Source organism: Gossypium arboreum, chromosome 5 (genome assembly GCF_025698485.1).
Source record: "Gossypium arboreum isolate Shixiya-1 chromosome 5, ASM2569848v2, whole genome shotgun sequence".
Lineage (NCBI taxonomy): Eukaryota > Viridiplantae > Streptophyta > Magnoliopsida > Malvales > Malvaceae > Gossypium > Gossypium arboreum.
In genome coordinates, this window is record NC_069074.1 from 19,315,374 (window position 1) to 19,339,697 (window position 24,324).

Below are 24,324 nucleotides of genomic sequence, written 5' to 3' on the forward strand. Positions count from 1 at the left end.
AAGTATAATACTAAAACAAACATGTATCTATAGAACACAATGATTGATCATTAAGTTTACTCTGTGTAAATCTAGTAAATAATAACAATTTTAAAAATTAAATTAAATTGAAAACATGTAAAATAGTATGGTTGATGATGTTAATGGATGCATGAAATGTGTATTAATGTAAAATTATTTGGTATTTTATTATACAAAAATATAAATAAAATGATGGCAAATCCTCCTTCAAGAATCTTTGGCCACCGACCGCGGTTCCACTATAAACAAAATAGGTCGTGAAGCAGCAAATAAAAACCGTTGAAGGGAAGATTCAGAAAAAGATTCACAAAGACAGTTAAGACTGTTGCGGTTCTACTACTTCAGTTAAGAGTATCAGGACAGAGAGGATCTCATAATTTTTCTATTGTCCCTTAGTTGTCGCCAGGTGGCTATTCGTTGCTATATCGTGGTGAGAAAATTTATTGCATATTTCCCCCTATTTATCCGCATTATTTGTTAAATCACTCATTTCCACATCTTTTAATAACAAAAAAAAAGGGCGTGATAAATTCCTTAAAAGATATTTCGATCTTGGTAATTTATTTTCCTTCTTTTTTTCTAAATTAAGGTTCTTTCATTTCTTCCTCTTCAAATTGGTCAATTTTGTTCCTTCAAATTTTTTTTTCCTTTTTGTTTCTATTTGAAGTTGAAGCAACGTTTAGCCTTTTATGACTAAAGAAAGCTCAGGCTAAGGCTCAAAATTTCCTGTTTCTGGTTTCCAACTTCTTAAGCGAATCATTTTCGCTTCTGCATTTGGGAACCATTTCGAAGTTCTTCCCCTTCTTCTTTTTTCCCTCAGATATTTGTGCAGGTACATTGTTTTAATTCATCTTTTAATTGTTTATCCAAAATATATTTTTTTAAATTTTGCTCCTGGGATTGTTCGTTTGGTGCATTCAAATTAAAGGGTGAGGTTTTATGGTAAAATTTATGAAGTACATCTTCGATTGGGTCTTACTCCAATAAAATGCAGCTGCTAATTTAGGGGTTCAATTTGTTTCTTAAAGTTGGCTGATGTTTTCTTTTTGGGGGGCTGCATTTAGCTTAATCATTGCTTTTTTCAGCTGATCTTCCGTTGAAGCTTTTGTTTGACATCTAATCAATTTTGCAGCGAGTGATTAGGAGGCAAACTTGTTTCTGCATTGTCATTTTCATAACACACATATCCTCCATTTGAAGCAAATTGAAAGTGATGTGATGTTGTTCCACGGTCATGTACTTGAGTAATTGAATTTCCAAATCTTGAGGAAAGGATATAGGGGGATTGAGATGGACGTCGCGGATCTTTTAACATCTGCCGGGATCAATATATCTGTATGCGTTGTGGCTTTTTCTTTGTATTCCGTACTGAGGAAACAACCAAGCAATGCATGCGTGTATTTCACCCGGAGATATATTTCAGAACCGATACGGCATGATGATCCTTTCAGCCTTCATAGATTTGTGCCATCGGCGGGATGGATCATGCAAGCCTGGCGAGCGACCGATGAGGAAATTTTGGAAGCTGGTGGTATTGATGCTGTAGTTTTCATGAGAATAGTTGTTTTGAGGTCATTAACTCTCCCCCATAGAAAAATCTAAATTTTCAAGTCTAAGCTCGCAATCATATCCAAACATTTTTCAAGTGCTTTAGTATTTCAATTATCATTGGTTTGTGTCCAGTTTCACTTTTGCCGGTTCACTAACTGCATTGCTATTTACCAACCGTTCTTTACAGTATTCGGATATTCATCATTGCTGCTGTTATTTGCGTTTTCCTAGTGCTTCCAGTGAATTATTATGGAAAAGATATGGAGCACAAGAATTTCCGTTTTGAATCAATCGATGTATTCACTATTGGAAATGTAGAAGAAGGTTCAAAATGGTATATATGTTCTTTTGGATCCATTATCATGATGTCACAGTTTCTTTGTTATTGATTGATGAAAATCCACTCTATATTGATTGTTTTCTTTTTGTTTTAAAATCTTTTAGGCTTTGGGCACATTGTCTTGCATTATACATCATAACCTGCGCAGTGTGTGTTCTACTTTACCTAGTAAGAACGTTCAAACCTAAATGCACTAGTTGCTCCTAATCTCAAATATATAGTTTTTTTCCCGTGTTGATGTGATCTTAAATTTCTTCTAGCATTCACTTAAAGATTTTTGCTTCTATATAGGAGTATAAAAGCATCACTAAAATGAGGCTAGCGCATATTACTGGATCCCATCCCAATCCAAGTCATTTCACAGTTCTTGTCCGTGGCATTCCGTGGTCTCAGGATCATTCATACAGTAAGTCAGTGGAGAGTTTCTTTTCAACTTATTATCCAGATACCTATGTGGACCACCAGATGATATATCGGCCTAGTACAGTTCATAAATTAAAGGTATGCATCTATTTTGAGTGACTTATATTAGTGACAATAGCTTGTATGAATTCTGTAATTTGAAAAAGCTTTGATTTTGAAATTTCCTTTTAATCTTCTTTGCTGTTTATGCATTTAGTGCTATTTATTCACTACTTTCTTGACATCTATTGAATGAATTTTGGGTTTCATCTGAGGTGAATATATTTGGTATTGGTGCTGATAAACAAAAAATGTTGCCTTCGTTTTCCTTTTCTATCATTGTGCTCTTTAGACCATATAATGGAATTTACAACTTAACACACAACATGAGAGCTTAAAGGGAAGTTAAAGATAATGGGTCCACTGAACCTCTAATAGGTGATCTTGATTCTCTCCACTTTTGTTTTTGAGATATCTTTTTAAATCTTTATATTATTGGCTTCATTTGTCGTTTTTTCTTTTACAATATAAGATAAGACAAGACTTAGTTTGCCATTGCTGGCGCATTGCATTTAAGTTAAATTTTCCAATTTCTCAAAATTTCAATTGGTTGTCCTCATTAGGTGTTTTGAAGTTAAACCAAGTTTCGTGGAATAAACTTGTATTTGAATTTTTCTATGCTCATTCGTCTCTGTTGCACACACAACCTTTGTAATGATTAACAAGTTCTATGTATATTCTCTAACAATGCTGTCTTTGCAGAAGGATGCAAAGAAGATGTACAGAATTCTAAGACCTGTCGAGACAGAATATGTACGGGGTGATAAGCCATGTTATCTCTGTGGAGGAACTGCACATACCTTTAAGTTGCTTCAAAATGGAGAAGACAGCATTAGAAGTCAAACCAGCATTGATGAATTACATCCTACTCAAATTGAAAAGGTTGAAAATCCTGGAATAAGTTCAGTTGAATAATTTTGATTTTACGGACATAGTATGCATGCCTAAATAGCACACAATTATGTTTTCCACTTTTAGTGGTTTGTTGCCAAAAGTTAACTTGTTTCTGATACTGTTTTCAGTTTTCAAAGTTGCTTTACATGTGTATCTCCTCTGGGTTACTTTACTATGCTTTAAGAGGCTTCATTTCCATCGTGATTGAGTCTTTCCTCCGATAACAAATAACTCTAGTGGATATGGATCTGCTCTTTGCCACCCTAGGAATTTCTGTCATTTGATTATGAAAGGCATTTTGCGTACTTTGTTTTTTTGGATGTTTACATGTTATTAATCTCATTCTGAATTGTTGCTGGGATGGATGTTTCAGCTTAATGTTACATTTGAGCAACTAGATTTCTTTCAGCTTAATGTTACATTTGAGCAACTAGATTTCTAGTGTTTGCATAAATGCCTGAATTTAATGTACTGATAATTCTAACTATCAAAAGGATATGGAGTTTTAGTAGTGGCCTTCGCATTATCTGAAGACTTGTTTCTTAAACTATTGTTGCCTTCACAACTGATGGTTATTTTATTTGACTTCTTAATGGAGTTTCTCTCCCAATGTGGTTTCAGTCTTATCAATCCCAGTTGCCATCATGTGGGTGTTGATGTTTGAAAGCAAATATGTGTCACAAACGTTTAAATCTTGAATGGAAATGGCATTGTTATATCCAATGTTATTTTGGCCTTTGATACAGGAATGTCCCGCTGCTTTTGTTTTCTTCAAGAATCGTTATGCTGCTGTTGTTGCTGCACAAGTTCTTCAATCATCAAATCCCATGTTATGGGTGACACAACTAGCTCCAGAGCCACATGATGTTTATTGGTCAAACCTTGGCATACCATACAAGCAAGTTTGGGTCCGTAAAATAGTAGTTCTTCTAATTGCTTTGGCCTTTGTGTTTGTGTTTCTTTTTCCAGTTACCCTTGTGCAAGGCTTGACTCATCCACACGTGCTAACACGTTGGTTTCCACAAATTAAAGAAGTTTTAAAACTGTGAGTAGCATTCTCAAACTCTATTGTGAAATCGGTGTTAGCTTGTTAGTCTCTATTATGTTGCTATTATTACATATTGCAGTCACAGTTGATGCCTGATGCAATGAACAGGGATATGGAAATTGCAACGAGTTGGACCATATGCATTTATAGAAGAAATAATGCATGGAAAAAACCATAGAGAGACACCCTATTTGTACCGCAATTTCTATCATTCTAAGCTCCTCCTTTATGATAATGACATCCCTAAGAATGCTGCTATTGATTCTGATGTTTTTGGGAATTATATAGAAATTAGAATGGTTGGAAATATCAATTATCGTAGAGGACCTGCAATGTTTGTGATCCTATTATGTTTGTTGTTTTGAGCAGGCAGTTCCTAAACCGGCTGGTAACAGGTTACCTACCAAGTGTGATCCTGATATTATTTCTGTATACTGTTCCACCAATCATGATGCTGTTATCCAGAATCGAAGGAAATGTTTCACGTAGTGATAGGAAAAGGAGTGCATGCATTAAAGTTTTATACTTCACAATCTGGAATGTTTTCTTCGTTAATGTTCTTTCCGGATCCTTTATCAATCAAATGAGTATTTTCTCACAAATTAAAGAGTTGCCCATGATGCTTGCCAAACAAGTGCCTACCCAGGTAATTTTCCATAACTCCCTAATAGTTGGCTTAATAACACCTAACATCCTGCTGCAAAAGTGTACACTTTAATGCCCTTGCCCTTTCTTTCATCATCACGTTCATGTAGCAAAAAGGTTGCGTTTGGTCCCTTTTATATGTCATGTGGTTGTGAATCTTCAGCTTCTAATTGTAGATGTTATTCTTGTCTTTTTTATTATCTGCAGGCTACCTTCTTTACAACTTATGTTCTGTCATCAGGCTGGGCTAGCTTGGCTTTTGAACTCATACAATTGTTTGCTCTTATTTGCAATATCTTGAGAAGATTCATACTAAGAAGTAAGAAAGAGCCAACTAATATTGCTCTAACCTTCCCGCACCATACTGAAATTCCCCGACTTCTTCTGTTTGGGCTCCTCGGCTTTACACTTTCTATCCTTGCACCCATAATACTGCCCTTCTTGCTGGTTTACTTCTTTCTTGCCTTCCTTGTCTATCGAAACCAGGTTCGTTTTTGCCTCATTGATTTTATGTCCATCCTTTGTTTTTTGTTTTTTGTTGATCAAATAATAGTCATTTGCAACTGTTTATTTTGTGATCACCAAGTTTCTTAATATAGGAATGTGTTTTCTGCAGTCAGTAGACCTTGTATGTAATTTCAGTGCATGATGATCATGTTATTCCAGTATCCTGTTTACATATTCGTCATTAGGTCAAGCATAGTTTTGTTGATGACAATTCAATCAAGTGCAAGACAGATTCTGAAGAATTCAACTTTACCTGTTTTATGATTTTTTATTTATTCTTTTTACAGATTCTCCATGTATATGTAACAAAATATGAGAGCGCAGGACAGTTCTGGCCTATTGTTCACAATGCAACAATCTTCTCTTTAGTGTTGACACAGGTTATTGCGGTGGCAGTCTTAGCCATGAAAAAATCGCCAATGGCTTCTGGTTGCACCATTCCCCTCATAATAATCTCTCTTCTGTTCAATGAGTACTGCCGAAAGAGGTTTTCCCAGGTTTTCAAGAGGAACCCTGCACAGGTAATTAGCGCCAGAACACTTACACTCTTTCTCTAGAAAACTTCCCCAACCATTTTCTCAATCGGCTGTACAGGTTCTTATAGAGATGGATCGACGAGACGAGCAATGGGGGAAGGAAGAAGGGATATATAATCGGTTGCGATCAGAATACTGCCAGTTAGCCTATATTTCAAGGGACTTGACCATTTCTAAGGATTTTAGTTTTGCCGGACCCAACCGGCAGAGTAGTACTGATCATAATAGTCCCCAAGGTGTAAATGAGAATTCACTGAAGCAAGGTATGTTTGTTGTGAGTTTTTGGTGGTTCCTTCATTCCATCCAGAAAACCCATATTGAATCTGTACTTTCAACTTTTCAGGAACTCACCATATTAAATTACAGAAATAGTGGGCAGTCGTCCATAGCAGTTCAGAAAAGGGGAGGGACCTAAAACTGATTCATTGATTTCATTCATTCTTATTCTTTAGAGAAACATAAATGATTAGAGGCTGTGTTAGATGGCAATGGGAAAATAGCATGTAGGATATGAAGAGTAGGTGACATTTTTTGGCTCTACTTTCCATTATGATTCTCATAGTTTGTGGAGCACAGATATGATTAGACAACAAGCACAGATACAGTTTGATATGTATACCATACATTGTAGAGTTTCAAAGGAAAAAGTAAAGAGTGTTGTTCTATCTTGTTAATATGGGAAACATAATCAAATCATACTTCCTTGATTACTCTCTTTTCTACAACTTTGGTTGCACTCTTCCTTATATAAGCAAAGGATGTTATATGTACGTATATATATGCTTAGAAAGTGATTCCAAAGAATGAAAATTTATGCAGCAACCGAGTTGGAATTGAGGCAGTAGTACCTTAAAATTTCGGCTTTGTTGAAGGCAACACAGTACGGTCTGTATGGAACGGAGGACGCCAAAAGTTCCATTGTTTACAGTAATGGTCTTTTCTCTCACCTGAAGTTTCTTCTGTTTGTTTAGCAGAAAGGCTTGGTTGAAGGGATGAGTTTTGGATCTCTTGGGCCAAATGGGATGAATCTCAACCCAAAATCTTTGGGTCTAATTGGGCTTTTTTTGTAACTAAATTTTAGAAAATGTCAAGGAAAAAAATAAAAGCGGGTTGAGTTGGGTTTAAGCGAAGTTTTTAATTTTGATTTTATATTTGGATCTTTCGTGTAATAATTCAGTTAATTTTTATTTTTATTTTTTATATTAATTTCAGATTTTTATTTTATTTTAATATCTGCTTTACGACTTTTAGGTATCATTTAGTAAAGTTTTAATTTCCTTAATTTTTCAAAAAATAATTGTTTTTTGAAATATTATTAGATAAAAAATTAAGATTAGACTTCAGTATGAAATAAGGTTGAATACTTAAAACTTAGCATTTGGTATCTACTTTGTGAGTTGGAAACTTCTCCTTTTTTGAATGTCATATTTAGCCCAAACTTCAATTAAACACGGACCTTAAGTTTGGTTGAATTTTGTAGTTTTATGATCTCATAATGAAAATTTTAGTTGTTGACATCTTTTATTAATAAATTATTTTTCTTTTAAACTGAATTTCATCATTAATCTTTTAAAACATTCAAATCATTTTTTAATGCAAACCTAAGTAGCAGTCGGTGCATTTCATACTAACATGATACTATTTCTTTTATATGTCATGTTAATAAATAATTATAAAATTATTCAAAAGAATTAAAAAATTTTAAAAAATGGAATACACATTGATTGCTAGGTAGAGTGCCATGTTTAAAATTTTAGCCTTTTAGTATTTTCATTAAAAATAGAAATTCAATTTTTTTAAAAGCTTGATGATCAAATTTGACTCTTTTAAAAGGTTGACGGTCAAATTTAATTAAAAAGATAATAAGCAAATTAACAAAATGATATAAATATTAAAAGCTAAATTTATGATTAGAACTTTTATAATTAAGAAATAGATTTATGGAATAAGGAAGAGAAAATAATAAATGAAAATTTAGATAATAATAAAATTGGTATTAGCATTATTGTTAGGAAAATAACAAGGAGTTAATACAGCTAAGCATATATTTTCTCGATTTAAAATGAGTTTGGATAATAATAAAAATTGGTGAGTTATTTTCTCATAATTAATCGACGAAGCTATTCTAAGAATATCTTAATTACCTTGCTCTTATAACTTACTATAATGTCAGACAAGTAGCTAAATTAGCAGCAATTAATTTATAAAAAGAAAAAGACAAAAATGTAAGCCCCAGAGAAGTATCATCATCTCCAAATCCTACTTTTTGGGTACATTCAAATCCCACTTTTGACAAAGCTAAAGGAATGGCTTCCGACGGCTATCATCCTACGAAAATAACATTAATTTAGAGCTACATTTGATTTTGATGCATGCTATAATATTTGTTTTTTTTTACCCCCAAGACGTAGATCAATATATCGATGTTAATGAGTGTCACTATCAGTGTATAATATAATAGAAGAGTGGGGGTGAAATAAGTCGTCGTTTGGTTGTTGTCATCCAGGAACAAGGGGGCCTTAATCATGGTTTTTGCCTACTTATTCAATTTTAATTAACTCTGAAATATTGGAATTCTTGGTTTCTTCTTTTGGACCTTTTCTGTTCTGCTTCTTCCTCGCCTGGGATATTCTTTTTTTGCTTTACAGTTATTCAAATTAAACTAATTAATTGTTTTTCTTTTCCAGAAATTATTGGCTCATTCTATGGCACTTTCCTTTTGCCTATCTGGCTGCCCTTTGTTATTATTATTTTTATTTTTACATTACTCTGCAAAGCTAAATGCATGTCAGGATATATATATATATATATATATATATTGTGAACGTTTCCAACATTAATTTCTTACCCTTTTATCTTTTGGGATTAAGGGCAAGGTTTTCAGTGTGGTACAGTGGACCGATTGTTTTTTATTTTAGTGTGTTTTAGATTTATTGATATTTTTTAAAAAATATTATATCAAATTAAGATATATTTATTGGATTATAATGTTTCAAGTTTAAATTTTATCATACTAATATTTTATATAAAAAAAAAGATAAACACACCTTCATCTTAATATTTGCTGTTTTGTAAAAATAATGAAGTTTTAATTATTTTTTCAATTAAATTAATGTTCTATTAACAATAAAATTAATCGAAAATTTAAACAATAATACAGTATAGATATTTAAAGTATAACTTTTAGTTTTGAATAAAATATATATTTTAGTTTTTAGTTACTACTATTTGGTACACTTGAGTAAAAATTGATAAAAATTTTGATTGAAACAAGACTTAAATTATTTAATTCGACTTAAAATGTGATGGCAAATTTAACTAGTACAATCTGTAACCTTATGATATCGATAATAATATTTTTAATTTTTCAGTTAAGACATACCTACGTTAATTCAACCATATGTCCATAAAATTTTATTTTATTTTTAAAAAAAAAAATTCAAAACTTTGGAAACTTGAGAGAGGGAAAAGAGCTAAAGGATTTGTGAAAAGGAGCATGTGAAGGAAATATATCACATTGCTAATATATTGTGATGACAGCATTGATTAAGTAGTAATTAGGGTTTTAAAGTTGGTTTAGGTGAGGACGGGACCAAACGTTTAAAAGAAGAAGAACAGGTAGGGTTTCTGGGAAATTGTCAACCCATTTTAACAGATATTATGACCATGCCTTACCAAACAATAGAAAAGTTTGTCAAAAAAATACACACTTAATCATTTTTCTTATTCTCATCCAACTGTAATCAACACAAGGATTTTGACTTTGGACATAATCTCAAGAAGCTGCAATTCTTCTGATTTCGAATGTGATGCATTGAAAAGAGGAATATATCCACAAAATTTTGACACCCTAGTCTTAGCCTATATATATATATATATATATATTATTAATTGCTAACTTTAATCAATTTCATGAAAATTAGAAGCATGAGCTGTGACAGAAAAATGAGCTACAAAGGTACGTTAAGGAATATGGGATTTTAAAATTAACCCCCCATTGCCTGTGAGAAAATGCCACCCGGTAATCAGATGGAACTGTTAGCAACCATTCAAATGATTAGAGCTAGTTAGGTGAAAACAACGTCAGCCTCATCAATTATAGACACCAATTAACGTCTAACAGATTAAGGGTGTCTTTAGTAATTAAATTTTTCATGGATCATGCACTTTCAAAATTTGATATTTATACCTTTTCAAATTTCATTTTTGAGTTAAATCATGATCATCCTTTCACTTTTTTTATTTATTTACAATTTATATTTGAATTTATAAATTGTTATATTTATATGTAATCTTAAAATCATCAAATTAAAATTTAAAATTTATATTTCATATACCAATAGGAAGTTACCATAATTTTTATATGTTTTATTAATCTAAGTGAGTATATTTCATATATCAAATAACATTAACGATTTTAAATATCATTTAAATTAATTTATTTTTATTTTAGAATATAATGTTTAAAATGTGTATTTTAATTTTGCAAAACATTTTTTATAATAATACTGAATATTTAAATCTTAAACTAAAATTCTTAAATGCGATAAATATCAAATTTATATATTAATTTTATTTCAATGAACTTTGATTTGGTGTAATTATATACATGAAACTTGAATTGTGGTTTATATATATAGATGAAATTTTAGTTTTGATTCAATTGCAAACATTTAAATAAATGAATACATACATTTATTTTTATATTAGATTAATATAATAGTTTGTGTATACAATATATCCATGTAAACTTAAATCAAATCAAAATTTTATATATAAAATTATAAAAATCAAAATTCATATATGATATCCCACGTCAAATCAAAATTTATATATAATTTTATATTTTTATTTCATTTTTCAAAAGCTGCTAAATTAAGTGGAGGGTAGTTTTTTTTTTTTTTTAAGTAACTGTAAGAGTAGCTTTAGCTCTCATTTTCCTTAATTTCCACTCTCTCACATATCAAGACATTCTTCAAATTAATATGTGCGATAAAACCCTAAGTTTGAACTTGTTCAGTCACCCATTCCCCCCACCTCTATATTTTGAACAGAAAGCTCGAAGTACACCCATAACAGGGGCCTTGTGTTTTCAGCTACTCGAAGTGAAAGATTTTCTTATAGGAATGTTACTTTGTCAGAAAGAGATATACATAGATGGGAAGCTCAAGCTTCGGTTATATACTTATTTTATATGTAGGGTGGCAGAAGCTGGATATATAGTAATCTGAAACTCCAATATCTACATATATCAAACAAGAGGATGCTGCTACCACATTTGTCTAGCTAGCTGTACGCATGAGTATAATTGATAGTTGTCAGGGATATTGTCAGTTTTCACACGTGCTGATGGGACGGGAGTAAACTATTTGGACCCTGAATATCGAGCAGCACTGATGTTTTCAGTCGCCATTGTGATTCAAGTGGATGCATGATAAGTAGCTAATGTACTTACAACTAGGATGTATGCTCGAAAGAAGTAAGCCTTGTCGCAGCTGCTAATTTCAGTTGTTTCTATATCTGCATGTATCAGTTCCCTGAACAGAAACTTATCATTACTTGGCTGCAGGCACCTTAAATATTTCTACAAACTATATATACCAAACAAATAAAGCATTACACGCTTGGTTGAATATTGATGAATTACATGTAATAGGAGATTGACGGACAAGCTAGCATAAAATGTTGATGATTAGAAAAGGAAGTGTTCTTTAAGAACATTGATGAATAATTAAAGAAGGGTAGCATGTGCTTTAGCCTTTGAAGATTTTGTTTATGTTTGCTGGCATGCAAATAGTTCTAGCCAGTAGCCCGCCAATCCATAGATAAGATTCTATCACCAAAAGGCTAGAAGATAGTTAGATAGATACAACGGATTTTATTTTTAAGGAATCTATAGCATGCTGGCTGCGGCTTGTTTGGACATCCCAAAGGAACATTCGTGACATGTAATAAAAAGAACATGGATATAGAATGTAAGAAAATGCATACCATTCCATCAGTTAATCATCTGAGATACGTTGATCTATATTTGTCCACAGTTGGCAAAAAAAAAAAAACACTAGACATTGAAGCTTCACAATTCCCTAGTTCAACAATCAGCAAAGAGAATGAATATTATGGAAAGCGCAGTATAAAACACAAGATAAATTACAGTCACTATTGATTGATTAAGCATGAACAAAGAAAGCAAGCATGTAATTCAACGAGATTATTATTAGGGTTTTTGGTCTATGATTCCAATTTCCAACACCACCATTTCCTATGCTATTGCGCTCCTCCTGGGTACCTCATCTCACTAAAACCATATTCTTGAAGCATTCCTTGTTGCATGACTCCATATTCCGAAGCACAAGGAGGGCCAACCAGAGAGCTTGTGTCACCCCAGCCAATGCTTTCACAAGGATTCACACCTCTATTATCGACCATGTCTTCCCCATATAAGAACTCCATTCCATCTAATCTCTGTGGGTTGTTGCTATATCCCATTTCCTGGAGCTCTGATGAAAAAGTAGTGCTTTGTCCTTGCAGCATGGGCAGATTTCCTCCATCTATGGCGAACTGAGAGTTCACAAACTGAGAACCAATGTTATTGCTTAAGCTCAAGGCATCCATGGGAGAAGAAGAAGAAGAAGAGGGCACATAGACAGTCTGCTCGTAAAGATCCTGATCAGTGGTGGATAAATCATTAGGAAACTGATGAAGAGTTGTCCCATCATTAACCACATGATCATCCTCAGAAAATCTTCCCCCAAGCTTGATTAGTAATCTTCTCATCGAGGCTTGGCTGTCAATGCGATGTTCTTGACTTGAGTGCGGTATGGGAGCCGCCGCCGCAGCCAGCACAGGCAGCTCTGGCCAGTAAGGGATTTGATTGAGGTTATCTGCAGGAACCATGGAATCCCCCACACTAGATGATGATCTCTTCATATCTTGCTTTAGGCTGTTGCCTCTTCGAGACTGATGCTCTTTGCGTTGCTTGCCCAGAAGCTTCTTCTTAAGCCTTGTGTTCCAATAGTTCTTTATATCGTTATCAGTCCTCCCCGGTAATTGTGCAGCAATAATAGACCACCTGTTAACACGACCATGCAAGTTTTGTTTCAAATGAATCGAAAAATATAGGGTTTGTTGACTTTATGAATGATTTTTAGAACCAAAAGGTACCTGCTCCCAATACTGATATAGAGGCTGCAAATAATTTTATCTTCTTCTTCGGAGAATCCTCCATGCTTAATATTTGGGCGGAGATAGTTTAACCATCTGAGGCGGCAGCTCTTCCCACATCTCTTAAGGCCTAAGATACAGGGAAAAAAAAAAACCCAACCCTTTAGAAATCTCATCAGAGACCACAAAACTCAAAATTAATTTACTGATAATCAGTACTATTTCTGCTTGAAATAAGGAACAATAAAACCAAGCAGAGCTGACTGATTGATTGATTGATTGATTGATTTTAGGTTTAAAAATTACCAATTTTGTGAGGCAAAGCGATCCAGTTTCCGCCAGTGCCATGCTGCTCGATGTATGCCTTGAGCTTGGTGTCTTCTTCAGGTGACCATGGGCCTTTCTTGACGTTAGCTTTGTCACAGCAAGGAGCTCTCCCCATGCTTCTTTTTTTTTTTTCTCTCTTAGTATTCCTTTTTTAACTTTTCTCTCTCTTTCCACTGAAGCAAGAATTATAGGAGAGAGGAAGGGATTAATAAAGCTGGAAAAGGATAAACATGTTTCTGAGAAGATCCATATATATATATTTATATAGGTGTTCCTTTTTTTAAGAAAGAAATAAAAAGGTATGGCATAAAGAAAGACTTTGGTATAAAAAAATTATAGAAAATAAAAATGCCAGAACAGGAGAATAGGGTTTTTTCTACTTGTCTGCCTTAGTCTAGAATGATACCAAGTACTCAATATTTAATTTTATACATAAAAAAGGCTGCTGTTTCTTTTTTTTCTTCCTTAACCTATTATGTTCTTCAAATTAACTTCAAAATCGAATGTAAGTGTCATATGTTAATATTTGTAATTTATATACATATGTGAAACGTCAAATTTATATTTGTATTTTGTAAGAGTATATATATTGGCATTGAGTAGTGGAACGTTACGTTTACCTGCATTATCACATTATTATTAATAAGTGCACATAGAGGTATGACTTATATATATATATATATATATATTTGTACTATTTACTGCAGAACCTTAGGATTAATTATTTATTATCATTCTTGTTGCATATTGTATTTGCTATTGTTTACATTCTGAAATCATAATATATATATAATGCTGATAAATTTCTTTTCTTAAAAAGAAATGGTAGCAAGGAAAGAGATAGTGTCATTAATTTATATATGAGAGGGGTTTCATAAGAAATTGCTGCATCACTTTCCATGGATTTGCTCATCACTATTATAACATCAGTATATTTAATTTGTATAACAATCAGATTTATAATGGTCAATTATATTTATGAAAATAAAAAATCATAGAGAGGAATTGTAGGCTGAAATAAAAAGTTGAAATTGTGAAAACAAAAGTCAAATCCATTGATTGGAATCTGATGCTGGGTGTGCATGTAATTTGAATGACCACATAATCCATATACAAGTACTGCAAGCTGCAGCGAGACAAGTAGCACAAAATCTAGAAAAATGTGGATATATATTGAAACAAATGAAGGAAGTTTCTTCCTTTTCTTAGTAGGTCACCAAATTTATTTAGTGACATGCATGCAGTGTATTTAGCAACATTCAGAACTAGGCTGCAAGCCTCCACATATACTCGGTGAAGGCAACACCTGATCAACAAGAGAGGGCTTTTCAAATCATGTGTTATGTGACTGCGCATACCTCCTTATTTCAAAGAGAATTGGTCAATCTTTCCCACATAAAATCTTAAGAAATATTAAATTATAAAAATTATATAATAAATATATTTATAAAATATTAAATAAAGTTTTAGTTAAAATAATTAATTTATTAAATATTATTTTGTTTTAGGTTCGAATCCTATTAAATATTTTTAAATTTTACATAATATAAAATGACAAATATCTTTATAGCAATGCATTTATTTTATAAATGAAAAAACCTTTGTATTTGCTCAATTAAATTAAAATATAATTGATGGGTTACATATATCCCATAGATCATTAAACTTCATTTATCGATTACTATTTATTAAACTTCATGATTCCAATTTCTTCCCTTCTTTTGAGCTTAATTAGCTACCATCGCATCTTAAGCTATATATACTCGTGAGTTATTAACAATTAAATTTTCACTTAAAAAATACATATATATGAAACGACAACAATAATGATAGGGTGAAGATTGGAAGTAGCGGGCAAGAGTCCAAGCGTCAACATCACACCTTGCTTGACCTTGTGAATTGTTGGGTGTCGATATTATATAGTTTAGTTTTTCTTTTTGGGGGGTACATGTATAGTTTTGTTAGTGCAAGACAGATATGCTATTAATGTAGTGGTGCAGCCATATTTGAAGGCAGCCAAACCGTTTATCATATCCAGCCCCAACCATCTTACCTTTAACCTTTAATTTCCATGCCAAAAACCCTGCCCTATCTACATATTTTATTCAGTAAAAGCACAAAGGGAAAATCCTACTTTCTTTCATACACTTTCCACCTTCCAATCCTTTCTCTATCCATTGAATAGCAAAAAATCTGTATATATTTACTTCAATGAAAAATCAAAAAGATGTTAGAAAATTACAAATCCCAATGCGTTTTGACCTTCCTACCCCCCCCTCCCCAGTAATAATAATAAATAAAAGAAGGAAAAAGGTAAAGAATAAACTATGTATTACCAAGTAACACATATGGAAGAAGAAAGGAAAAAAGAGGTGTGATTTCAAAAAGAAATGTGCAGATGGAGAAGGTCAATTTAGTAGGTCACCATTAACCTTGTTTTTTCTTGCAACATAATTTCCAAGCTTCAATATTGGACCTACACCTTGCAAAAGTCAATCTTCCCTTTTGACAATCTTGTTCTTTAGTACAGCTCAAGACAACTTCCTTCTCCAGGTTCTATTCTCTTTTCCCCTTGTTTTGACAGCCATACAAACATGTAAAAGAAAAAACCAAACTTATCTTATTAAAATATGGTTTTCCCAACAGAACCAACACAAGCTGTTCTACATTTTCTGTTCATTGATTTTCTTTCCTCCCCTTTTTCATGTCAAAAAATGAGTACGTACCTGTATTTGATACATTAGCCTTTTCATTGAAGGGTATATGGTGACGAAGACATGAAGAAGCAATAAACCTAACTGCTGGACAAACAGCGAAATAGTAATAAAATAGAGTGAAATGAAGGAGCACAGACCAAGCTAAAATTGTGGCTTCTAATCAATGAAAGTGTATATAAAAGTTTAGTCCAAAATTTGTACACGTAGAATATTACATGTAATAATAATTCATCACTAGTCCATTTTACACAGCTGTAATTTCCTCATTCAATCTTCATTTAGTGACTTACTAGGGGCATATACATGCATCACAGGACCTTTTTCATCATAAACTATATTTGTTCTGTATTTGCAGTGACTAATATACATTAGGATACCCTCCCACATTTTAAGTCCAAGACTTTAGTCAAGTATTTAACTCTAAAATTGTATAATCTATACGTTTAATGAATTTCTCAATTATTTTTATTGAATTAAATATATTAGTTAGAAAAATGGTTTTGGGTAAACATATAATAGGTAATAGGAAGTACCTAACATTTTATGTGGTGTATAACATATATTATATATTATTTTTATAACCTTCAATGATTTTAATAGTTTTTTCTAATAAAGAGGTGTGATGTAATGGTTGCTCATTTCATCTTTTAATCATATGTTGGGAGTTTCATTCTCATTTATAGAAATGGATTTTATTTTATAATAAGATAAATAGATTAATCACTATTACCGACAATGAATACTTTGATTTTAACAACAAAAATAACTTTTTATATAATTTTAATCCATTTTAAAATGACTTTATCATCTTGATGTAATTCTAGTAATCTTTTATGATAAGCTTTGACATAAATTTGAAAATTTTGATAACTTTGGTTTCTATTTTTATTTTTAAATTAAAACCATTTAATATGATTCATTTCTCATTTGTTGTAAGAGAAGCCAATGGATGGACTGCTCGATGCTCAAGGATGGGTTGTTCCCTATTGGATTGGATTTCATAATTTCCCCAATAAGTGAAACTCTTATGTAAGAACTGTCCCTATGCTTTTATCTGTTTTCAATTAATAAAATAAAAATAACCTTTCATTTCATCTATAACCTTCGAAATTGATAAGCCTATTAAAAGAGATAACACAACTAAAATAGCTTCAGCATATTCACACTATAATCTTTATTTTTCTATTCTGATTTTTAATTATTACGTATGGAAATAAAAATCTTAGCGAAATAAATCTTAAAATTGGATATAAATTTTATCTAATATATAGTTTTATACGTAATATTTTGATTTAATCTAATTTTTAAAATTATTGACATAATTGTTGATGTAGCACCATTCTATGTTTATATATCGTATAAAAATAATTATATTTATCAAATATAAAAATAAATTGATATGTTTATTTTTTAAATGTGTATAATTGACTTAAAATAAAATTTCATGTGTATAATTACACCAAATATAAATTAATATATTAAATTACACATTAAATTATAATTCATATATAATTATGAGATTTATCCAATAAGGCAATAACCCAATACTCATTTATAAAATCTAACCCAATTTTCTAAAATCTTATACTTAAAAAATATTAAAAATTAATGCAGGTTTAAACAAGGGCAGTGTTTAGAAAGTTACATATAATTGATTTTAGGTGTAATTATTTTGTTTTGTTTTTGGTGAATGAAGAAGCTACATACAATTAGCCATGAAGACTCTTATGTTGAATACCAACACTCTCTTGTAGGACTTCCAAAGCAATCGATTTGGGGGGAAACTCATGGATTCTCATGCCAATAGGATCCTATTGTATAATTAAAAACAATTATATGCAAGAACAATTCTATTGGCCTGAGAATCCAAGAGTGACATGTTTAGGTAATCATGATAATTAATAGGTTCCATTGAAGTGGGTGTAATTGAAGCACCCTAATTACACTTTCTAATTCTTAGGGGAGGGTAAAAATTTAAATGATTACACGGGTAATTATACCCAAATTTAATTTTAGAAATTATTTTTATACAATTTATAAAAATTATATTATAATCATGAACATGTATGAGCATTTGAGATGGTTATAAAAAAATTTCTTATATTATAAGTACTAAAAATTATATTATAAAAATAATTTTTGTATTTTATAAAGTTATAAAAAGTATATTATTTAAATCATAATTTTTTTTAAAGTTATGGCCAAAAATTTATTATAAAAATAATTTACATGTTATAAAAGTATATATAAAAGTTATAGACAAGAAGTACGAATATAACTTATTTATGTGTCCATGCTATATATTATTAAAATAATATACTTATTCATTAAAAATGTCATAGTATTTTTTTTATCATAGCTTCTTTTTAAAAATAACTTTATGAAGTTATGACAAAAAAATTATATTATTTATAAAAGTGTTATGAAAGTTTTCGACAAATTTATAATTTTTTATAAAACTTATATATTATATATATTATATTATTTTTTACTTAATTTAAGCTTTATAAAAATGATATATTTAACCTATCATAAGACTTTCTGCAAATTAAGTTTATATAAATTTTAAAATTAAAGTTATATGTTAGTTAGACTGTGAACCCAAATATTATGAGATTGATGTTAGTTATGCAAATAGAAAATATTTTCCAACATTATATTGTGGGGTATGATACTATTTGATAGAAGCACTATAAATAGCTCACAAACTCTTTAATATAAGATATTCAAGGCTTCAAAATTTGGTTGAGAATATATTTATTATTTTAAAAGATATTTCTCATATTAACATCACATTAATATAGCATTAAAAAAAGGTTGGATCATACTAATATGTTACATATTTCATAAATTCAATTATAGGTGGAATTTAGATGATTCACACTTCAAATAACTTCAATAATACATGAAAAAAAACTTGATAATTTTGATACCGCATATTTAAATTCAGATGATAATAAAGAGCATATATTCAAAATATTAAAGAGAGAATAGCCCAACAAAATGCAATAAAACAATTAGATAAAATTCTATATGATATTTGTTTTTCTCGCTATATTTATTAATAATTGTATTATCAACTACTTTTTATATTGACATAATACAAATGACGATTTGATTTTAATTTTTGTTACTTGTTTAGAAATTATTTTTTTTATCATACTAATTTTTTTTAAATATAACTTACATAATCAGATAACTACAATTTGTACTACCAAATATAAAATAGGAAATTATGATATAATTACACTTTATTAACCAATTATAATTTTTAATAATTACAACATATAATTACACTTTTATTCTCTATCCAAACAGACTTTTTAAAGGATAGGTTTAAATAAAAGATTAAATGGGTGGATAATATAATAAGGAAGATGTTGTTTGAGCCCAACTCATAGAAATTGTTACTGTATGTGGCAAGATCAGCCTACTGGAAAAGGCCCAAGCACATCCCTGAGCTTCATTGGGGTTTATCAAGTTATTAAGGTAAATATCTAGAAAGATTAGATAGTATTAATCCATCAAATAGATGCTATTATTATATTTTCCATTTTATTCATATGTAAATTACTAAGTACATATTTGAAATCCAAACCAGATTTTGAATAACCAGTTTTCTCAGTGCCAGTTTAAAAAAAGACCAAACTCCTATACCCCGTTCATATATAATACAAGAAGTTATATAAGCCTTGGAGTGCTTAATGGATCTCCACCGTCCATCCTTTCTTATCCTCAATGCGACCAGTTTGCAGTCCCACCAGAGTTGAGTACAGTTCTTTGCAGATCAAGCTGCCCTCTGTTTTGAATTCAATTCTGCAAATACACACGGTTTAAATAGATTAACAACACCGACTCCCAGCCTTCCTTTTTCTAATCCTATCAGTTACCTTCTGTTCCGATGTGTAATGCTACCTACAGGAGCAACTCCAACAGCAGTTCCAGTGCAAAATACTTCATCAGCATCACCCAGGTCATCCACTGGAATTGCCCGTTCTTCAACCTATATAACACATTAGTGATTTAGTTATTGCATTAAATCCTGTCCTTGTCTTATTTGCAGTATTGATAGTCACCTGGTAACCATGATCCCTAGCAATCTCAAGGATGCTTTTTCGAGTTATCCCTTGAAGGATAGTTCCACTTATAGCAGGAGTTGAGATACGATTTCCCTGTAAATGGTCCAACGCGGCTCTTTAGTTATAAGTTTAGCTGACAAAAAAGTGATAATTAACCGGTAATTAGCCTGCAATCAAAATCCAACAATACCTTCACAATAAAAATATTACAAGATGAGACCTCCTCCAGATATTTCCTATTCACGGCATCAAGGTATAGGACATCGGAAAATCCTCTGTCTTTTGCTCTGGATATTGCTTTTAGAACCTGTAACAATGGCATTAAAAAAATTTACTACCTACCCTTCATCTCGTACAACTTAATGAGAATATAGACAATACAAAATAAAAAATTCAATATTGAAACATTGAAATGTTATTATGTTGCGTACTGGAGCATAGTTCGTGATTGTCTTGACACCTCCTGCTCCTCCAGGAGAAGCCCGAACAAATTCTTCATCAATATATAAGTTCAGAGGCGCAGTACCGTCCTGAATCCAGGGTAATCAGAACATAAACAAGCAGCTTTTATGGAAATCCAAAGCTTGGGAAAAAAAATTGAAATCCACCTTGAAATAGTTACGGACAGGAGAAGCATAAACGAGGAATGTATACTCGGGGGCAGGTGCCAAACCTAAAATAGGACCTGTTCCCACAAGAAGAGGCCTAACATACAATGACCCTTTTCCTGGAGGAGGAATCTGCACGTAATCATGGAATCAATTCATGAATTTGTAAAAAGAAAATGAAAATCTAATAATTTTCGGGGAAAACTGTGTTCAGATATGCGAATTCTTTTATTTTATTTTATTTAAATTTACCCAACGCTTGTTAGCAAACACAGTTTCTTTCACTGCATCGACAAACTGTTGAATGGAAGGTGAAGGCATGCACAATCTTTCAGCCCCATGCATCATTCGAGTAGCATTTTGGTCTGGACGGAATAGAAGAATCCGTCCATCTTCTGTCCTGTTTGCTTTCGTTCCTTCATATATGCCCTGGATATAGTTTTTAGAGCCGGATTAATTAGATTATTATGAATCTGACATAATGGGAAAACTTGGTAACCTTAAAAAAAAAAGTCTTTGTCCAAATCTTTATTCTTTTGACTTTAGATTTGGATTTGTCTCCAATCTTAAGTATTCAGCATGTGAGAAAGGTCCCAAATTAAAGTAATAATAATATAATGGAAAATGTTTGGTAAATGCATCTCCAAGTCAGCAACGGCAAAAATATTTCATAAATTTCTTCAGTTTGGTTGTCCACTCCACGTTTTTCTGTTTTTTGTTACAATGAAATGTTAGGGCGAAATAAGGGGAAATGGAGTGCTTGCCTGGCCATAATTTAAGACTCCTGCGGAAGGGCTTATTTCGATATTGGCGAAGCGACTAAGTCGTCCTTCTTTAAAATTATCGTCTTTGGAACATCTCATAACGTACATGTAATCAGTAGGTGTCAAACCAAATCCAAGTTTATCCCAATCCACATCCGCGTACTCATCGTCACTATTTTCAAATTGGATTTTATTATTTTTTATAAAAAATTAGGAAATGGAATAAAATATTCAGTATAGTCGACGACAATAAGTTAACAATGACCATAATGTTCGAGTATTTTAATAATTTATTCACTTATCCAAAACATTCATGAACAAGACTTCCCACGTGTTTTGGGTTTTTTTTTTTTAATTTATCTCTTTGAAAACCAAAGTTAATAATACAGACAAGCATGCATGCACTTTGTAGCTAAAACCAAACACTGCGACCCGAACATTTGACAAGGACTTGTTAAGCTGAAAATCATATTTTAGCTCAACTTTGTTACCTGTAAGTAGATGGGTGATGGAGAGAATTAGAAGCGGCCCGAGATGTGTAGCCGCGGTAATTTGCAAGCTATATATAGACATGTATAAAAGAAACATATTAGTTGTACTTCTTCAGCCCAAAATCCTATGTTTTCATTATTTAAAAAGCTTACTTAGCTTGGACAAAAACCTGTAATACAGAACATACATTGGAGCTATCTCATTCTTGTCTTTGAGAAGTTACATCTCATGAAAACATAGACCATGTGACTAACATTATATGTTCGAATCATTAGTGAAAACAAGTGGTATTCAGAAACAGTTATGCTTCCGATTGCTGCCCTATTTCAATCACCGGAATATATATGCATGGTACAGTTATTACAGGTCTAAATTAGACAACTTATCATCTGGGATTAATAAGCCAATAATTAAAGCTTTAGGCATATCCTGGGATAATTAATACAAGATCAAACAAAGTAAAAAAAAAAAAAAAAAAAACAAGAGATGTTGTAAAACGCTGAGTTTTAAAGCCAGTAAACAGAAAAAGATTAGAATAATTGAAATCCAGCAATGGACAAAGCAGAACAATACCAGATAAATACTCTGAGAATTTTATAAATGAAAGAAACAACTTTTTTGATCATGCAAGCAAAAGCAGTAAGTTAAAAATGTAGAATATATAAGAACAACAGGCAGTCAAAAGGGATATAAGTAACATACCTTGGATGGAAAAGAAGCAGACCGTAAGGATTGAACCAGGCTGCATATGTAAGAACTCCCTTGAACCATGTTTTTTTGGACGAAGAAGGAGGGAAACCCAGTTGGGTTGTTTTAGGAAACTTCAGAGTAGAAGAGGTGAGGGATAAAGATTTGAACGAGAAAAAAAAAACCCAGGGGATTTGATAATCGAGTTGTTCAAGCAAAATGGAGAGAGACGTTTTTGGGAGCTGGAAAAATAAAGGTAGAAAGCGCCAAATCTAAAGTGACCGGCTCTTACACGGAATTCTCTACGCTAATCTGACAAATAAAGGAAAAGGGAAAATTTTGCTAAGCTACGTCTCGGGTTGGACTCAGGATATTATTTTTAAAATGAAATTAAAATCATGTTTTTTTAGAATTTATTTATTGAAGCACATGTAAATAAAGATTATTAATTTAAATATTGATGGTAACTATTATAAATAAATATTATTAACTCTTATTTTAGGATATTGTGTTTAAAGGTTTAAGTTCTTAGGTTTAGGTTATAATTTTAAGGTTTTAGCATTTATTTATAATTAATTATTATTTAATTATGTTTAAATAAAGTTATTAATATTTATTTATAAGTCTTTTACTATTTTTATTTTAATTAAATGATGAGGTGTCATATTATTATTTATCAACAATGCATGAAACTTATACAATAACTATGCATCGAATAGTCTCTCATAAACATTTATTGATAATCTTCTCTTTTCTCTTATAAAAAAATATGAAAATGATTTATATGCTAATTTCTAATAAAAATTACTAAAGACTAAATGAAAATAACATTTTAATTTATTTTAAATTATATGAACTTAAACAAATTTAAATATTTTATTTATTTTCAAATATAGATGAATTTAATTAAAATTTAAAATAACTATACTTAAACAAAGCACATTAGTACTAAGAATGATAATGAATATGATTGCTGCATTTTTGAATTATTTGAATGGGTTTGTTAAATGTAAATTATTTGAGTATTATTATTTAAAATTAAATTTAAATAAAATATTATTATTTGTTGGATATTCAAATTTATAAAAATTGATTTTAAAATTTTAATTTGTTGGAAATCTAAATTTGCTTAAATTTAAATTTGAAATACATTAAAAGTCCTATTTATATATATAAAATCAAAATTTCAAGGTAGTTTCAATTTAAAATTTCATCCATTATTCAAATAAGTAACATGAATTGGATAATGAATATCTAAGATTTTCGCATTTACTCTGAATTCATAATGATGAATGATAAATTTAAAATCCAAATTTAAAATATATAAATTTATAAATAAATAAAAACACTAATAGATATCCAAAACTGTAATCCAAGTTGATATCTCTAAAATATCATTCAACAATAAACATTTTCTAATAATAAGAAATAAAAATAAAGATTACTTGAGATTGTTATCATACATCGCTAATACATGAAATA

The 24,324-nt window shown here is 31.1% G+C and overlaps 3 protein-coding genes across 5 annotated transcripts; 1 reads left to right on the forward strand and 2 right to left on the reverse strand.

The window, feature by feature from the left end:
- The first annotated feature begins 487 nt into the window (after window positions 1-487).
- Window positions 488-7,228, forward strand: LOC108452107 (CSC1-like protein RXW8). 2 transcript variants are annotated; one of them, XM_053028685.1, is made up of 12 exons: window positions 488-853; window positions 1,154-1,592; window positions 1,760-1,906; window positions 2,017-2,080; window positions 2,204-2,413; window positions 3,077-3,256; window positions 4,015-4,313; window positions 4,686-4,962; window positions 5,169-5,447; window positions 5,756-5,989; window positions 6,063-6,267; window positions 6,824-7,228. In XM_053028685.1, exons 2-12 carry the CDS (start codon window positions 1,312-1,314, stop codon window positions 6,847-6,849), a joined length of 2,202 nt encoding a protein of 733 aa, XP_052884645.1. In that variant the 5' UTR covers window positions 488-853; window positions 1,154-1,311; the 3' UTR covers window positions 6,850-7,228. The 2 variants fall into 2 exon arrangements, with proteins under 2 accessions (XP_052884645.1, XP_052884644.1); XM_053028684.1 differs by lacking the exon at window positions 6,824-7,228 and adding an exon at window positions 6,348-6,714 and having other exon boundaries at window positions 490-853.
- A 4,910-nt stretch (window positions 7,229-12,138) lies between these two features.
- On the reverse strand, window positions 12,139-13,751 carry LOC108452517 (transcription factor MYB36-like). The gene is made up of 3 exons (XM_017750316.2): window positions 13,475-13,751; window positions 13,169-13,298; window positions 12,139-13,076 (listed from the first exon to the last, which is right to left on the reverse strand). Exons 1-3 carry the CDS (start codon window positions 13,608-13,610, stop codon window positions 12,272-12,274), a joined length of 1,071 nt encoding a protein of 356 aa, XP_017605805.1. The 5' UTR covers window positions 13,611-13,751; the 3' UTR covers window positions 12,139-12,271.
- Window positions 13,752-19,728: 5,977 nt separating this feature from the next.
- On the reverse strand, window positions 19,729-23,159 carry LOC108450202 (branched-chain-amino-acid aminotransferase 2, chloroplastic-like). 2 transcript variants are annotated; one of them, XM_017747723.2, is made up of 10 exons: window positions 22,858-23,159; window positions 22,155-22,222; window positions 21,664-21,835; window positions 21,152-21,328; window positions 20,900-21,031; window positions 20,723-20,821; window positions 20,482-20,598; window positions 20,289-20,384; window positions 20,103-20,215; window positions 19,729-20,028 (listed from the first exon to the last, which is right to left on the reverse strand). In XM_017747723.2, exons 1-10 carry the CDS (start codon window positions 22,924-22,926, stop codon window positions 19,914-19,916), a joined length of 1,158 nt encoding a protein of 385 aa, XP_017603212.1. In that variant the 5' UTR covers window positions 22,927-23,159; the 3' UTR covers window positions 19,729-19,913. The 2 variants fall into 2 exon arrangements, with proteins under 2 accessions (XP_017603212.1, XP_052885071.1); XM_053029111.1 differs by lacking the exon at window positions 22,155-22,222 and having other exon boundaries at window positions 22,858-23,097.
- Between the last annotated feature and the right edge of the window lie 1,165 nt (window positions 23,160-24,324).

Bases quoted from the DNA above. Each gene is read 5' to 3' on its own strand.
- LOC108452107 (XM_053028684.1), top strand. From the start codon at position 1,312: ATGGACGTCGCGGATCTTTTAACATCTGCCGGGATCAATATATCTGTA. The intron at 5,990-6,062 runs GTAATTAGCGCC...TCGGCTGTACAG, and splicing joins TCAAGAGGAACCCTGCACAG to GTTCTTATAGAGATGGATCG. The intron at 6,268-6,347 runs GTATGTTTGTTG...TCAACTTTTCAG, and splicing joins TGAGAATTCACTGAAGCAAG to GAACTCACCATATTAAATTA.
- LOC108450202 (XM_017747723.2), bottom strand. From the start codon at position 22,926: ATGGTTCAAGGGAGTTCTTACATATGCAGCCTGGTTCAATCCTTACGG. The intron at 21,836-22,154 runs GTAACAAAGTTG...ATTTGAAAATAG, and splicing joins CATCACCCATCTACTTACAG to TGACGATGAGTACGCGGATG. The intron at 20,029-20,102 runs GTAACTGATAGG...GTGTATTTGCAG, and splicing joins ATTACACATCGGAACAGAAG to AATTGAATTCAAAACAGAGG.
- LOC108452517 (XM_017750316.2), bottom strand. From the start codon at position 13,610: ATGGGGAGAGCTCCTTGCTGTGACAAAGCTAACGTCAAGAAAGGCCCA. The intron at 13,299-13,474 runs GTAATTTTTAAA...CCTGTATCTTAG, and splicing joins CGCTTTGCCTCACAAAATTG to GCCTTAAGAGATGTGGGAAG. The intron at 13,077-13,168 runs GTACCTTTTGGT...TCGTGTTAACAG, and splicing joins TATATCAGTATTGGGAGCAG to GTGGTCTATTATTGCTGCAC.